Source organism: Pollachius pollachius (genome assembly GCF_949987615.1).
Source record: "Pollachius pollachius genome assembly, chromosome: 2".
NCBI classification, from domain to species: domain Eukaryota; kingdom Metazoa; phylum Chordata; class Actinopteri; order Gadiformes; family Gadidae; genus Pollachius; species Pollachius pollachius.
In genome coordinates, this window is record NC_136935.1 from 8,894,185 (window position 1) to 8,911,953 (window position 17,769).

The 17,769-nt window shown below is 50.3% G+C and overlaps 1 protein-coding gene across 1 annotated transcript in view; it reads left to right on the plus strand.

Annotated features, from left to right (window-relative positions):
• Positions 1-16,874, plus strand: part of LOC307070561 (potassium voltage-gated channel subfamily KQT member 5-like) — a gene marked incomplete at its 3' end in the record, with an annotated part of 19,954 nt that extends 3,080 nt beyond the window's left edge. Inside the window, exons 2-15 of the mRNA XM_079729068.1 lie at positions 2,739-2,829; positions 3,765-3,891; positions 4,231-4,406; positions 5,775-5,900; positions 6,548-6,658; positions 7,133-7,228; positions 8,818-8,916; positions 9,637-9,868; positions 10,295-10,400; positions 12,295-12,426; positions 15,663-15,789; positions 16,056-16,132; positions 16,197-16,212; positions 16,272-16,874. Of these exons, the coding sequence (XP_079585194.1) occupies positions 2,803-2,829; positions 3,765-3,891; positions 4,231-4,406; positions 5,775-5,900; positions 6,548-6,658; positions 7,133-7,228; positions 8,818-8,916; positions 9,637-9,868; positions 10,295-10,400; positions 12,295-12,426; positions 15,663-15,789; positions 16,056-16,132; positions 16,197-16,212; positions 16,272-16,874 (2,055 nt within the window). The 5' untranslated portion in view covers positions 2,739-2,802. The remainder of the gene's footprint in view (positions 1-2,738; positions 2,830-3,764; positions 3,892-4,230; positions 4,407-5,774; positions 5,901-6,547; positions 6,659-7,132; positions 7,229-8,817; positions 8,917-9,636; positions 9,869-10,294; positions 10,401-12,294; positions 12,427-15,662; positions 15,790-16,055; positions 16,133-16,196; positions 16,213-16,271) is intronic.
• Positions 16,875-17,769: the final 895 nt, after the last annotated feature.

Consider the following 17,769-nt stretch of genomic DNA (forward strand, 5'->3'; position numbering starts at 1 on the left):
CAGACAGATGTGCGGTGTACAGTGACCTTTCTATCTATAGCGGTCTGAGCAGCTGATCCTGGGGCCGTGGCTACGAGGACCGGGGGATGTTTACTTCTTAAGGCATGCATGTGCTGCATCGAGGGTGTGTGTGTGTGCGTGTGTGTGTGTGTGTGTGTGTGTGCACATGCTAGTTGATGTGCAAGTGCACGTGTCGGAGGGTAACAGGAGCTCCCGACAGCTCTGCCTCAGCCTGCGACACTAAACAGACAACTCACACTCACACACACACACACACACACACACACACACACACACACACACACACAGACACACAGATTAATGGCAGTGCGACAGCCACCAATGTTCCATTACGCGGCTCTTTTCCACAATAAGAGCGCAGAGAGGGTTTATAGAAGAGGAGCTCCGCCCCTCACCGAACGCTTTGGTTCACTTCATCCCTTCTGTTGTGTGAGTGTGAGCTGAATCAATCATCCAGCTGTTCTCTAATGCCATCAAGCTGTTGTGATGTCATCAAGCTGTTCTCTGATGCCATCCAGCTGTTTTGATGTCATCCAGCTGTTGTGATGTCATCCGGCTGTTCTCTGATATCATCCAGCTGTTTTGATGTCATCAAGCTGTTCTCTGATATCATCCAGCTGTTGTGATGTCATCCAGCTGTTGTGATGTCATCCAGCTGTTCTCTGATGTCATCCAGCTGTTCTCTGATGGCCCCCCGCTTAAGGTTTAAATGGTCTTCTTCCAAATTACAACTTTGCGTTTCCGTTTACTTCGTGAAATTTCCTGTACGGTTCACCTCAGCCTGAGACAAGAGTGTCGACGGAGAACGTGCGACGAAACTCACGGCCGCAGAATTCCTTATGTGCTCTAACACTCACACATAGAGGTGGTTAAATTTTGTCATGCAACTTGATGTTAAGTTTTGTGGCAGAAAGACAGACAGACAGTCTGTTCTGACTTTTGGCGATCGATTGTTAATGATCAATGTTGTTGATCGTTTCTCAAATCATGTTTACAGACAGAAAGCTGTGTGTGTATGTGTGCGTGTGCGTGTGTGTGTGTGTGTGTGTGTGTGTGTGTGTGTGTGTGTGTGTGTGTGTGTGTGTGTGTGTGTGCGTGCGTGCGTGCGTGTGTGTGTGTGTGCCTAGCCTAGTAAAGCGTCACATACCCGAGCCTGCCCGACCCTAGCCTTCCCTGCCCTAGCTTAGCCTAGCCTAGCCTAGCCGAGCTTATGGGTGTCTGTTTATCTCTAAGTGCAGATGGGGGAGCTGCTCAAGCCGCTAGCTGTTCAAACTCCTGGTAAACACAGCCAGGAGCTGGTTAGCCATGCCCATATAAGGACTTCCAGATCCAAACTGATGAGGGACTGATGGAGTTGTCTCCTGAAGGTCCCAGTCTGTGTTTAGCCCAGACTGGGACCTTTACCTTTATCTAAACATGTTGTGTTACCACAGAGATAAGCTCCTGCTTCTTTAAAAGGTTTACATTTGTTTTGTTTTTAGCAGCATCACTAGCTTTAGCATGCTAGTAATCTGATACCCAGCAGTCCTACTGAGTTATGGAACCTATGGTCCAGCAGTCCTACTGGGTTACAGCAGAACCTCTGACCCAGAAGTCCTACTTTTTATAGAACCACTGGGGGGAGACGACACAAAGCCTGATGCTACCTGCTAAAGCCTGATGCTACCTGCTAATGCCTGATGCTACCTGATGCTACCTGCTAAAGCCTGATGCCACCTGTTAAAGCCTGATGCTACCTGATGCTAACTGCTGAAGCCTGTTGCTACCTGATGCTACCTGCTAAAATCTGATGCTACCTGCTAAACCCTGATGCTACCTGATGCTACCTGCTGAAGCCTGATGCTACCTGCCAAAGCCTTATGCTACCTGATGCTACCTGCTAAAGCCTGATGCTACCTGCTAAAGCCTGATGCCAACTGCTAAAGCCTTATGCTACCTGATGCTACCTGCTACAGCCTAATACTACCTGCCAGCATAACAGCACAATTCAAGATAACTGAAAACTGCTTCTCGCATAGAATTTAATATATTGCACATTTTTTCATGAGCAATAAAGTCCTTCCAGATGCTGAAATAACCCAGAGAGAGAGAGAGAGAGAGAGAGAGAGAGACCTGCAGACTTACTGGGTCTTACATCCGATGAACAGGAAATCAGAAATTCTTTCCCTGTTTGTCAGTCGGTCGGTCTGCATCAGCTCTCCCTTAGCATCAGCTCTCTTTTAGCATCGCCTCTCCGTTAGCATCGGCCCTCCGTTAGCATCGGCTAACGACCTGCTAGAGCAGGCATAAGTGCTCTTACACACTTGATTACATTGCTACTTTATTCCGGTCAGCAATGTATGCATTGCACGGTCTTGCGGTGTGTGCAATAAAACGGGAAATTGTGTTGTTTGTTTTCGAACTGGTTTGCTAAAGAAAAAACTGTTCGGTTTGCTGTAGCGATGCCCACAAAGACAAACGGGAACGTGCTACAAGCCAGGAAATTACGTCACATTCTCACTAGAGCATGTCGGACGTACAATACCATACAAATGGTTAGCGCCATTATACCAGTCTATACTTTTTCGGAAAACTCTGACCTCTGACCTCCGCCATCCACCACACATTTTATCACTCACGTACGCACACACACACACAAACACACACACACACAAACACAAACTTGTGTGTGTGTGTCTGTGTGTGTTTGTGTGTCTGGTGTGTGTGTGTCTCCTCAGGTTCGTCTTGGTGTTGGGTTGTCTCGTTCTCTCCGTTCTCTCCACCTTCCCGACGAACCAGGACATGTCCTCACACTGCCTGCTGATCCTGGTAGGCACACACACACACACAGACACACACGCACACACGTGGATATGGGCTGTATAACTTGAATGCGGGTGGTGTAATGTTGAGGGCGGTGTAACTTGGATGTGAGCGGTGTAACGTTGAGGGCGGTTTTTCTTGGATGCTGATGGTGTAATGTTGAGGGCGGTGTAACGTTGAGGGGGGTGTAACTTGGATGTGGGCGGTGTAACGCTGATGAGGGTGGTGTAATGGTGATGAGGGTGGTGTAACGTTTATGAGGGTGGTGTAAAGCTGATGAGGGTGGTGTAACATTGAGGGCTATGTAACGTGGAGGAGGGTGGTGTTGTTTGGAGGGTGGTGTAACGTTGAGGGCGGTGTAACGTTAAGGGTGGTGTAACGTGACGAGGGTGGTGTAGCGGTGAGGGTTGTGTAACTTTGAGGGCGGTGTAACATTGAGAGTGGTGTAACGTTGAGGATGGTTTCACATGATGGTGGTGTAATGTTGAGAGTTGTGTAACGTTGAGGGTGGTGTAACGTTGAGGAGGGCGGTGTAGCGTGACGAGGGTGGTGTAACGTTGAGGGTTGTGTAACGTAATGAGGGTGGTGTAACGTGTTGAGGGTGGTGTAACCTTGAAGGTTGTGTAATGTTATGAGGGTGGAGTAACGTTGAGGGCGGTGTAGCTTGATGAGGGCGGTGTAACGTTGACGAGGGTGGTTTAACATTGAGGGTTTGTGTAACGTTGAGAAGGGCGGTGTAGCATGATGAGGGTGGTGTAACGTGATAAGGGTGACGTAACGTTTAGGGTTGTGTAACGTGATGAGGGTGGTGTAACGGTGAGGGTGGTGTAACGTGATAAGGGTGACGTAACGCTGAGGGTTGTGTAACGTGATGAGGGTGGTGTAACGGTGAGGGTGGTGTAACGGTGAGGGTGGTGTAACGTGAGGGCATGTCGCTGCAGGAGTTTGTGATGATCGTGGTGTTCGGGGTCGAGTACACGGTGAGGATCTGGAGCGCGGGCTGCTGCTGCCGGTACCGCGGCGGGCCGGGCCGGCTGCGCTTCGCCAGGAAGCCCTTCTGCATCATCGGTACCCTGTCAGCCCTGCTGCTAGCCTAGCTGTTAGCCCTACTGCTAGCCTAACTGTTGGCCTAGACCCTAGCTCTGGGGCAAGCCCTACTGCTAGCTCTACGGCTAGTCCTACTGTTAGCCCTCATGCTAGCCCTACTGCTAGCCCTACTTTTAGCCTAGCTGTTAGCCTTGACCCTAGCTCTTGGGCTAGCCCTACTGTTAGCCCTACTGCTAATAGCTTAGTGCTATGTATCATTGCTATAGGATGGATGAACGTATGAACGATGTTGGATTACAGAGTGATGAATGAATGATTGAACCTCCTTCAACCTTTAACCCATGACCACGGGGCCCTCAGACATCATCGTGCTCATCGCCTCGGTTGCCGTGGTTTCAGCCGGTAGCCAGGGCAACATCTTTGCAACGTCGGCGCTCCGCAGCCTCCGCTTCCTGCAGATCCTCCGCATGGTCCGCATGGATCGCCGGGGGGGCACCTGGAAGCTGCTTGGGTCCGTGGTGTACGCCCACAGCAAGGTAGGGGGTCTGCAGTCCAACATACACTGGTACTTCTGGGATCTGTAGTCCACACACTGATACTGCTGGGATCTGTACTGTAGTCCAACACACATTGGTACTGCTGGGATCTGTAGTCCAAACACACTCTGATACTGCTGGGATCTGTACTGTAGTCCAACACACATTGGTACTGCTGGGATCTGTAGTCCAAACACACTCTGATACTGCTGGGATCTGTAGTCCAAACACACTCTGATACTGCTGGGATCTGTAGTCCAAACACACTGATACTGCTGGGGCCTCTACGAATAGTAAAATCTCCTAACCTTTATGCCTCCTTTTCTTAACCTTTGTGAAAAACGTCATCGGGTCAAGGAGAGATGAAAAGGTGCTTCCTTTCGAACATAGGCACTGTTTAAATTGAATTTGACTCCACTTTTCCTTACCGACGTCATTGCACGACAGCGAGTATTGCTGACCTCTAGCGTCTTGCGCGAGGAACTACAGTTTTCCGAAGTTGGACTACAACAATCGTCTTTCAATCCATGCGTTCTTGTCGTATTGATTTCAATCAGGTTGTCGCCAACAGTGAGAATCACTTAGGTCGGACTTGGCCAACGGGAATATTTTAGGCCACTTCAATCCCAATTCACATGTGAAAAAAAAGAGGCTCAACTTATGCTGATGTTGAAATTAACTGCCCCCAGTAGTCTTGCTAAAATGTGAGGTCTGCATTTTATTTTCTTAAGGTGTATATTGTGCTTGATAACCAGCAATAAATTAATTCATTTTGATTCAAATAGGCCTAATATGTTTCTGGAATTGGTATCCATTAATATCAATTGTATTTTCTTTTCTTCTCTTCTTCTGCTTTACCACGTCTCTCATGCGTCTTTGCATAGAGTCGGTAAACCTTGTCGGTGGCATGTTGCTTTAAATATTGCAGCTGTAAAGGATTTCCTAAGCATTTTTAGAATTCTAACCACCTTTCCTCCAAGAACTTCCTGGTCACCTCCATAGGAAAGGAAATTTCCTATGAAAAAAAGAGAATTCGTAGAGGCCCCTGGGACTTGTAGTCCAAACACACTCTGATACTGCTGGTATCTGTAGTCCATATACACCTGTATATTTATATATATTTACATATATATGTGCTCTGTAGGAGCTGGTGACTGCCTGTATGTTTATATATACCTGTATATATGTGTATACATACCTGTATATATATACTATGTATATATATATATTTATATACATGTTCTCTGTAGGAGCTGGTGACGGCCTGTATATTTATATATATGTTTCTATATATATATATTATATAGGAGCTGGTGACTGCCTGTAAATTGGTATATGTTTATGTTTATATATGTATATTCTTTATAGGAGCTGGTGACTGCGTGGTACATTGGGTTCCTGGTCCTGATCTTCTCCTCCTTCCTCGTGTACCAGGTGGAGAAGGAGGATAACAAGGACTTCTCCACCTACGCTGATGCCCTGTGGTGGGGGACGGTAATGCAGCCCCATGTAGAACTACATATACAAATATTATACACACAAAGCTGCAAACTAATACACATATTGGCATTACAATAACAGATGCTTTTATCCAAAGCGACTTACAATGAGTACATTTGACAAAGAAAGAGAAACTACACTATATCTCCGTATGTCGGTACAGTAAAGATGTTCATAGAACCAAATCGCCAAGCACTGACAATGGCTAGGGTAACCCATTCCCCTATGCAACAAAGATAGCTAGGATAAGATGCTACACCATGCTAAGTACTGTTTATAAGTGTCAGGACGTACAAACATACAATAAGTAAGAGGGGTGTGGGGGAGGTTCACCGTGGGATGTGATCAAAGAGCCCAATGATCTGGTATATAGGGAGAACAGAAGGGGCCCCAGCAAAGAGCCCTGAGGGACCCCAGTGTCGAGAGGGCAGAGTTTGGACAAGGAGCCATTCACTGTGACCTGATAGGATTGGTCAGGTGGGATGGGAACCAGGACAGCGAGAGGATCTGGTGGTTCACGATGTCAAACGCCCCGTCAGGTCGAGGAGAACGAGAACCGATGAGAACCGTAGATGGAGTAAAGCTGTGAAGGCTGTCCCAGGTTGGTTAAGCTCCTGTGTGTTGAACTCTGACCCCTACAGATCACCCTGACGACCATCGGCTACGGAGACAAGACCCCCCAGACCTGGACGGGCCGACTGCTGTCCGCCTGCTTCGCTCTGCTGGGAATCTCCTTCTTCGCCCTGCCCGCCGTAAGACCGTACTAGATACTATATAATATATACATTATATATACTACATATACTATATATGCTATATATACTATCTGCACTATATTAACAACTACATATACTATAAATACAATATATACTACATATACTATGATACTATATATACACTGTATATACTATACATACTACCTCTAATGTACTGTATACTTTATATATTCTATACTACTTCTGCTCTACTCTATGCACGCTCTAACTCTGCTTGGCCTCTCCTTCACCCTGCTTGCTGTAAGACTATACTATATATATATACACTATATATACACTGTGTGTGTGTGCGTGTGCGTCTGTGTGTGTGTGTGTGTGTGTGTGGTGTGTGTGTGTGTGTGTGTATGTGTGTGTGTGCGTCTGTGTGTGTGTGTGTGTGTGTGTGTGTGTGTGTGTGTGTGTGTGTGTGTGTGTGTGTTTCCGTGTGCATGCGCGTGCGGGTGTGTTCAGGGCATTCTAGGGTCCGGTTTCGCTCTGAAGGTCCAGGAGCAGCACAGACAGAAACACTTTGAGAAGAGGAGGAACCCTGCAGCCAGCCTCATCCAGGTACCTGTCTGTCTCTCTACCTGTCTCTCTGCCTCCATGCCTCATCCAGGTACCTACCTGTCTCTCTACCTGTCTCTCTTCCTCCCAGCCTCATCCAGGTATCTGTCTGTCTCTCTCCCTATCTGTCTGTCTACCTGTCTGTCTCTTCACCTGTCTGTCTCCCTGTCCCTCTCTGTGTGTCTAACTGTTATCCAGGTTTCCCACCAAAATACATTTCTCAACAACCAATGATTGTCCTGTGATTTCCCTAGTTACCATGGTAGCCAGGGGGCACTCTAATTGGTTAATAATGGTAATGGCTAACTTCAAAGTGTGTCTGTATATTCCATCTCTCCTCTCTCCTTCCCCCTCTCCTGGATCATGTGTTTCCTTCTGTTGAAGGAAGTCCCGCCTCTCACCCTGAGATTGACATTCTCGTTTTGACCCGCCTCTGAGTGACCTGGTCATAACAAGGTTGTCCAATCAGGAACCTCATCAATATACAGGCTGCTGGGTCCTGATCTAATCTCTCATCTATCACTTTATGATAGTCATAGCAACTTAACATCACAGCGGTCCCCTGGACACGCCCCATGACATCATCCCATCAGCTTTCACCTGACCCCTGACCCCTCACCCCTGCAACTACAAGCCTCTATGTATGTGTGTGCTTGTTTGTGTTTGTGTGCGTGTTTGTGTGTGTGTTTGTCTGTGTGTGCGCGTGTGTGTGTATGTGTGTGTGTGTGCGTGTCTGTGTGTGTGTATTCGTGTACACATGTTTCTATGCTTGTGTGTGTGCGTGCGTGCGTGTGTGTGTGTGCAGGCAGCCTGGCGTCTCTATTCTACTGATGCTAGTCGTCTCAACCTCCACGCCACCTGGCAACACTACCAAGACTCCCTCTCCCCCCTCAGGCATGTACCACCACTCTCACCACGTACCCTACCTCAAACACTCACCCTCTCACCCTCCCTCACCTCACCCTCTCTCCCCTCATCCTCTCATCTCACCCTCTCTCCCCTCATCCTCTCATCTCACCCTCTCTCCCCTCATCCTCTCATCTCACCCTCTCTTCCCTCATCCTCTCATCTCACCCTCTCCCCTCATCCTCTCATCTCACCCTCTCTCCCCTCATCCTCTCATCTCACCCTCTCTTCCCTCATCCTCTCATCTCACCCTCTCTTCCCTCATCCTCTCACCTCACCCTCTCTCCCCTCATCCTCTCATCTCACCCTCTCTCCCCTCATCCTCTCATCTCACCCTCTCTCACCTCACCCTCTCTTACATCACCATCTCTCCCTCTCACCCTCTCTCCCCTTATCCTCTCTCCCCTCACCCTCTCACACCTCACCCTCTCTCACCTCACCCTCTCTCCCCTCACCCTCTCTCACCTCATCCTCTCACCCCTCACCCTCTCACCTTTTCTCCCATCCCCTTCTCTTCCCCAACACACTACACCTTACCCCTCACCCTTACACTTCACCCTCTCAGCCTCCTCTCTCTCTCTCTCTCTCTCCCTCCCCCCCCCTTTCTCTCCCTCTTTCTCTCTTTCTTGCTCGCCCTGGGTTAGTAGATGTTGTGTTTAATGATCCTCGCTCCTCTCTGCACGTAGTGTGTCTGGCGTAGTTATGCAGCTGATGAGAACTCGGTTTCCATAGCGACCTGGAAGCCTCATTTAAAGGCCTTGCATACCTGCAGCCCTGCCAAGTACGTACCAACTTCCTGCTCCTCTTCTTCTTCTTCCTAATTTCCTGTCTGCTCTCCGCCACATCCTGGCGCTCCGAGAGCTCAGCTCTTCTCCACGACCTCTGCTCTATTCACACCAGTGCAAACCAGTTCAACCATTTAAGACCAGTTTCAAATCGATGACAAACCACCAAGAGTTAGCTCACTGTTAGCATAACGTTAGCACAACATTAGCCCTCCTTCTGCGCGGTGACAGAACTCCTCCTCACCTCCCATCTCCTCCCTCTGGTGACCTGTGGGTGACCTTTGCATGACCTTTGAGTAGCCTTTGCATGTTTGCTTGGAAATGGCCTGTGATTGGCTAAATCTTAACCTCCTGACCTAATGTTAGTGTTCCCTGTAGAACCTTGTAGAATAATAACACTAACCTCTCTCTCCTCTCCTCCTCCTTTCCCCTCCTCTCCTCCACCTCCTTCCGCTCCCCTCCTCCTCTCCCCTCCTCTCCTCTCCTCCTCTCCTCCTCTCCTCTCTCCCTCCTCTCGTCTCCCCCTCTTCCTCCTCTCTTTTCTCCACTAACCTCCAAGGAAAGACCAAGGAGAGCAGACATACAGGTCTGTATCACTACACACACACACACACACACACACACACACATACACAGAATTTGAAGCTTATTCTCTCTCTCTCTCTCTCTCTCTCTCTCTCTCTCTCTATCTCTCGCTCTATCTCTCTCTCTCTCAGTCAGAAGTTGAGTTTTAAGGAGCGAGTGAGGTTGGCGAGCCCCCGCGGTCAGAGCATCAAGAGCCGCTCCCCCCCCGGGGCGGACCAGCGGCCGCGCTCACCCCCTCCCGCCTCCGCTGGGGAACTGCTGGGCGTGGCCGAGCTGGGGGGCGGAGCCAAGGTCCAGAAGAGCTGGAGCTTCAACGACCGGACGAGGTTCAGACCCTCGCTGCGGCTGAAGGGCCGCACCCCCGAGGGTAGGGGGGTGGGGGGGGACACACTGGGACACATACTGGGACACGGACTGGTCACATACCGGTCCACATACTGGTCCACATACAGGGACAAACTGGGACACATACTGGTCACACACTGGGTCACACTGGGACACGGACTGGGACATGGACTGGGACACATAAGTTATTCAGATACTCTGTATGAAAGCATATAAAGGTTATGCACTATATGTGTGTGCATGTGTGAGTGCGCGTGTGTGAGTGTGAGTGGGTGTGGGTGTGCGTATGTGTGTGTGTGTGTGTGTGTGTGTGTGTGTGTGTGTGTGTGTGTGTGTGTGTGTGTGTGTGTGTGTGTGTGTGTGCGTGCGTGCGTGTGTATGCGTGTGCATGCGTGTGCATATGTGTGTCTCTGTGTGCGTGCTTGCGTGCGTGTGTGTGTGTGCGTAGACCCAGGCATGCCGTCAGAGGACTCATTCGACGAGCGGGGCTGCCATTGTGATGTCACCGTGGACGACCTATCAGCTCCTCTGAAGGGCGTGATCCGAGCTGTCAGGTGAGCTCTTATTGGCTGTCACTAATGAACCTCCAACTCCTGACTAGTAGCCCTGACTAGTGGCCCCTGACTAGCTGCCCTGACTAGTAACCCTGACTAGTACCCCCTGACTTGTAACCCTGACTAGTAGCCCTGAGTAGTAGCCCTGACTAGTAGCCCCTGACTAGTGTTGTGGATAAAACCCACAATCTAATACTCAAACCAAATACGAGAGGTCAAGAAGGACTAGGTTTGAATGTTCAAGGCTTTATTACAACTTGCATAGAGTAGCAACAGAACCTGGGTTTGTTTGCAAAGGCCACACTCATCGCCTTGTTCATTTACCTGATCCTAAACCGACAGGACTTACCACATGTGTTTAAGAGATGAGCCTTGTATAACCAATATTGATTTAAACAGTAAACCATGCATTGAAATTGTTACCATACCACTATATTTGCCTGCGGTATAGATATTTATATTCATAGAGCTGGTAGTGTCTCCCTTTTACAGTTGTATGGACTAGTTAACTCCAACTTCTGAGTGGAATACACCAGTCCACACTCCCAGAGCAGGCATCTCAAAAACCTAAGCAGGGGAAACCGCAGGAGGGCATCAAAGCCCTCCTCGGGGCTCCCCTAAGCCTCCATTATTTTCTACCATACTAGTAGCCCTGACTAGTAGCCCTGACTAGCGGTCCTGACTAGCGGCCCTGACTAGTAGCCCTGACTAATAACCTTGACTAGTGGCCCTGACTAGTAGCCCTGACTAGTAGCCCCTGACTATTAACCCCTGATTAGTAACCCCTGACTAGCGGACCTGACTAGTAGCCCCTGACTAGTAACCCCTGACTAGTAACCCCTGACTAGTCGACCTGACTAGTAGCCCCTGACTAGTAACCCCTGACTAGTAACCCCTGACTAGCGAACCTGACTAGTAGCCCATGACAAGTCACCCTGACTAGCAACCCCGACTAGTAGCCCCTGACTAGTGGCCCTGACTAGCTGCCCTGACCAGTGGCCCGCGGCCCCCGGCCGGTTCCCAGGGTGTCGGGTGCTGACCTCTGACCCCGGCTGTAGAGAGTGTTGATCCAGCAGATCAGCTGTCAGGAGGCTCCGCCCCCCGCTGAGGGGAAACAGACAGAGGACCAGAGTCAACATTCACCTTAGGGCCTGATTCACACACTCTGAAGAACTTTCACACACTCTGAGGAACCTTCATCACTTTGAGGAACCTTCACACACTCTGAGGAACCTTCACACACTCTGAGGAGCCTTTACACACTCAGAGGAACCTTTATTCACTCTGAAGAACCTTTATTCACTCTGAAGGGAACTTTACTCTGAAGAAACCTTTACTCACTCTGAGGAACCTTCATCACTCTGAGGAACCTTCATCACTCTGATGAACCTTCATCACTATAAGGAGCCTTCACACACTCAGAGGAACCTTTATTCACTCTGAAGAACATTTATTTACTCTGAAGGGAACTTTACTCTGAAGGAACCTTTACTTAGTCTGAATGGACCTTTACTCTGAAGGAACCTTTACTCAGTCTGAGGGGACCTTTACTCTGAAGGAGCGGAGAGGCCTTCAGAAAGAAGGTTTAGGAGGTATCTCACAGAAGGGTTGTGTTCTCTGGTTTCCTATGAATACATTAAGTCACCTGATCTGTTGTTATGCTCGTTCTCCTCTCTTTAAATACCAGAACAGGTCTGCTGCCCCCTCTGGTGGAGGAATGCACTAACTACAGTCACTTATTCTATCAATGTGTGTTTGTGTGTGTGTGTGTGTGTGTGTGTGTGTGTGGGGGGGGGGTATACCTGTGTGTGTGTGTGTGTGTGTGTGTGTGTGTGTGTGTGTGTGTGTGTCTGTACCTGTGTGTGTGTCTGTGTCTTTGTATGTGTCTGTGTAGGATCATGAGGTTCCATGTCGCTAAGAAGAAGTTCAAGGAGACCCTGCGTCCGTACGACGTGAAAGACGTCATCGAGCAGTACTCGGCCGGACACCTGGACATGTTGTGTAGGATCAAGAGCCTGCAGTCCCGGTAAACACACACACACACACACACACACACACACACACACACATTCAAATGCAGCGTCATCCACACAGACACACACACACTCACGGGTATACACACACACACACACACACACAAATTCAAACGCAGCGTCATCCACACAGACACACACACACTCACAGGTACACACACACACACACACACACACACACACACACACACACACACACACACACACACACAAACACACTGACAGACAGACAGACACGCACACTCTTTGTGTCACAACTCTGTGATGTCACAACTAATCAAAGTGGCCCACTGTACCTGGAACCCCATTCCTTCCCCCCCTCCTCAGCATCGTTCTGGTATTCTACTCTATTCTGATTGGTTCTCAGCTGGTCTCCTCCCAGGATCCCCATGAAGCATCAAGTTACGGCCCAGAAACACAATAATTCCAACATGTATTCACAGACTGGGCAGTGTTCATGTTGTGTTGGAGAGATGAACAACATCTGACCAATGAGGCCGTGAAACAAGACTCATAGGCTTTGGTCTCAGGACGGAGGTTTGGCAGATGTGACCCCTCAGACCAACGAGGGCGTGGCCAGCGTGGCGGGGTGCCCAACGAGGGCGTGGCCAGCGATGGGGGGAGCCCAACAAGGGCGTGGCCAGCGAATCCCTGTTCTTACTTTTGTTACTGACCTTTCCAGCTTCAGTATGATCACCCTGTATATCTCTCATAGCCGAGTGTGTGTGTGTGTGTGTGTGTGTGTGTGTGTGTGTGTGTGTGTGTGTGTGTGTGTGTGTGTGTGTATGCGAATGTGTGATTGTGTGCGAGTGCGTGTGTTTGCATGTGTGTGTGTGTGTATGTATATAAATGAGTTATTGCGTGTGTGTGTGTGTGTGTGTGTGTATGTATGGGAATGTATGATTGTGTGTGTGTGTGTGTGTGTGTGTGTGTGTGCGTGTGTGTGCGTGTGTGTGTCAGACTGGACAAGGTAGTGGGTCCTCCTAAGCGGCCGGTGAAGAAGACTCGTTCTCATCACTTTTCTTACGGCCAGACCCGCCGGAGACAGGCCGCCACGCAGGGGTTAGCTCCACCCGCCGAAAGCAACCCCACCGTGCACCCCAATGCACGCCGGCACCCTAATGCACCCCAACGGATCCTAAAGCACCCCAACGAACCCTAATGCACCCTAATGCATCCTAACGCACCCTAATGCACACCAACGCATTCCAACACACCCCAACACACCCCAACGCATCCTAATGCACCCTAACGCACCCCAACGCACCCTAATGCACCCCAACGCACCCCAACGCATTCTAATGCACCCTAATGCACCCTAACGCATCCTTATGCACCCTAACGCACCCCAACGCACCCTAATGCACCCTAACGCACCCCAACGCACCCCAACGCACCCTAATGCACCCCAACGCACCCCAACGCATCCTAATGCACCCTAATGCACCCTAACGCATCCTTATGCACCCTAACGCACGCTAACGCATCCTAATGCACCCCAACGCATTCTAACGCACCCCAACGCATCCTAACGCACCCTAACGCATCCTAATGCACCCCAACGCATCCTAATGCACCCCAATGCACCGTAAACCCTCAACACACCCCAACACACCCCAACGCATCCTAATGCACCCTAATGTACCCTAACGCATCCTAATATATCCTAATGCACCCTAACGCACCCTAATGCATCCTAATGCACCCTAATGCATCATAATGCACCCTAATACACCCTAATGCATCCTAATGCACCCTATTGCATCCTAATGCACCCTAATGCACCCTAATGCACCCTAACGCACCCTAATGCACCCTAACGCACCCCAACACATCCTAATGCACCCTTACGCACCGTAAACCCTCAACGCACCCCAATGCATCCTAATGCACCCCAATGCATCCAAAATCCCCAATGGACCCCAACGCACCCTAAACCCCCAACGCACCCTAAACCCCCAACGCACCCGAACACCCCAACGCACCCTAAACCCCAACGCACCCGAAAACCCTAACGTAGGGCTGCTCGATTATGGAAAAATCATAATCACGATTATTTTGGTCAATATTGAAATCACGATTATTCAAACGATTATTTTTGAGTTTGAAAACATGTTGTATTTATTCAGCATGTCTCTCCCAAAAAAAACGTTGCAACTTTGTCCAGCTGTTCTGCCCTTTCTATAAAACATTAAATATTTTTTTTTACAATTTTTAAAAAAAAAGAAAAACTCTATCATGTGTGATCATTTTGTGATCATTTGACGCTAAAATCGAAAATCTGTCGAAAATCCGAGATTAAAATTCGATTAATCGCCCAGCCCTACCCTAACTTACTCTAAAACCTAAACTCTAACGTGCTCTAAAACCCCAACGCACCCTAAACCCTAAACTCTAAAACCCAAACCCCAACGGACCACAACGGACCACAACGCAACCCAAAGCACCCTAAACCCTCATGTACCCTAAAGCCTAACGTACCCTAATCCCTAACTATCCCTAACGCACCCTAAACCCTAAAGCAACCTAAACCCTAAACCCCAGCTCCCCCTAACACCCTCACACCCTTAACCTATGGACCTAAGATTCCCTTGCATTCGCTGGCAAAGTTCAACTGCAGTCCCTGGACATCGTAGCGCAGCCAAACGAGCACGTCCGGACCTTGACTGTGTGTGCGTGTCTTAAGCATGCATGCATGTGTGAAGGCTTGTGTGTGCGTGTATGTTTGTGTGTGAGTTTGAATGTGTTTGTATATGTATGTGTGTTTGTGTGTGAGTATATGTGACCTGGTTCTCTCTGTTCGGACCAACCAGAACCACTCCACCCTCCAGCCAGACCAGGAGGTAGAGAACCAGTGTCATGTGACCTGAGGCCGTGTGTCATGTGACGTGGGGCTGTGTGTCGTGTGACCTGAGGCTGTGTGTCATGTGACCTGAGGCCCTGTGTCAGGTGATGTGGGGCCGTGTGATGTGGGGCCGTGTGTCATGTGACCTGGGGCCGTGTGTCATGTGACATGGGGCTGAAACTAACGACTGCTCTGTGTTCAGTGTCCACACACAGATTAATCACTGGACCTGTGTGTGTGTGTGTGTGTGTGTGTGTGTGTGTGTGTGTGTGTGTGTGTGTGTGTGTGTGTGTGTGTGTGTGTGTGTGTGTGTGTGTGTGTGTGTGTGTGTGTGTGTGTGTGTGTGTGTGTGTGTGCGTGCGTGCGTGCGTGCGTGCGTTTCAGGGTGGACCACATCCTTGGTAAAGGCCAGGTCTCGGTCGAGAGGAGGATGAGGGAGAAGATGATCGCTGACGGAGAGATGATGGACGACCTCAGCATGCTGGGGAGGGTGTGCAAGGTGGAGAGACAGGTGAGAGAGACAGTCAGGTGGGAGAAAGGGACAGGTGAGAGAGACAGACAGGTGAGTTAGAGCGAGTCAGGTGGAGAGACAGGTGAGAGAGACAGACAGGTGAGAGAGACAGTCAGGTGGGAGAAAGGGACAGGTGAGAGAGACAGACAGGTGAGTTAGAGCGAGTCAGGTGGAGAGACAGACAGGTGGGTTATAGAGTCTCTATAACTCACCTGTCTCTCACTCCCAGACAGACATGTGTATAACTGCCTGTCTCCCTCTCCCAGGTGTCGTCTATTGAGTGTAAGCTGGACTCCCTGCTGGAGGTTTACCGCCACGTTCTCCACAAGCCCCGCCCCTCCCTGCAACCGCCCGACCCCCAGGGGGAGGAGCCCCCCTACCAGACCACCTTCTCCTGCTTTCCTCAGGGAGGGGGTCCTGAGGGCAGGGAAGAGGAGGACGGGGAGGGGGGCTGCTCCACCTCCTCTGACTCGGCTCCCCCCTCCACCGCCTCCCTCACCCCCTCTCCCTTCTTCTCCCCCGACTTCCCCTACCCCGCTCTGGACTGCTACCCCCCCCGCCCCGTCGGGAGGACTGCCCCCCGGCTGCCCCCCTCCCCCCCTGGTGGGCCCCTGGCCCGGGGGCCGGCAGAGGGCCGCGCCCCCCCGCTGGTGGTGGTGGTGGGGCCCGGGGAGAGCGAAGCCGGCCCCTCCCAGGGGAAGGTGCCTCTGCGGGGGAGGGCGGGTCTGAGACGGGAGGTGGCCTGGAGCCGACCTCTGAGCCTGGAGGCGGGGCGGGCACTGGGTGGCCCCGCCCCCGCCCCCAGGCCCCTGAGCTGGGCCGCCGGGATGGGGACCGGGGGGGATACTGGGGGTCCTGATGGTGACCGCGGTACCGAGGGTAATGGCGGTCCTGATGGTGACGGTTGTCACGGCGACCACGATCACCAGGGGCAACTCTTGATAGGCCGGCCAGATCCGGAGACAGAGGAATCTCCCTTCCGGTCCCAGGAGGTGGACTTCCTGTCCCCAGAGGTGGACTTCCTGCCTGGTGGTCCTGCTGGGGGGGTGCGGACAAGGAACCACCCCCCGCACACACACATATGAGATGGGACACAGATACACACGCACACAACTGCATCGACCAATCAGAGCCAATGTGACACATAGATAAATGGGCTGCCAGATGTAGAGATGCTAGCTTTGGCCACTGTGGTGCTAACAAGGAGTATACTAACTCATGAGGATGCTAACAAGGTAGCCGCTAGCGCTAGCCTCTGTGATGCTAAAAGGAGAGGTACAAGCCGTAGCCATGCCCTCATACATATCCCTCATCAATTAACCGAAACAACAATGTCACCATTTAAATAATGATATCTGTCTGATAGAAGAAGCTACTTGTCTCTTTTTTACTGTAAATGTACTGTACTCAAAAGCTGCTTGGGTGACTCACCAATCAACCACCAATCACGTGTATTACAGTTGGGCCCCGCCCACTCAGCCTCACCTGTACTACAGGTAACACCCTGCTCAGCCTCACCTGTAGTACAGGTAACACCAGCCTCACAGCCTCACCTTTACTACAGGTAACACCCTACTCATATCGCACAGCAGCGGCTGTTATTCTGCTGATGGCCTGCAGGTGGCGCTTTCGGGACACTTAATGCTGTTTATTTATATTTGCACAATAGTTTTGCCACTAGTGATGATGAAGGGGTGTCGTCACTAGAAAGTCTTTCAAATATAAAGCCGGCATGAAAGGAGTTTTCTTGTTCTAATGTGGTGAAAGGCTGTGACAACCGCTCTAAACCTTGATATCACTGTATCATCCCGAATCTACTGGACTAAACACCATATCCCAGCATGCATTTCTGCCGCAGGGCCTTTAGGGGGAAAGTGGTGTTGGCAAGATGAATGTTGGGTCCATGTTGCTGCTGAAGTGGTTGAATGTTTTAAAGAAGATGTATGCAGAGACTATGATTCAAACCTCTTAGATTGAAGC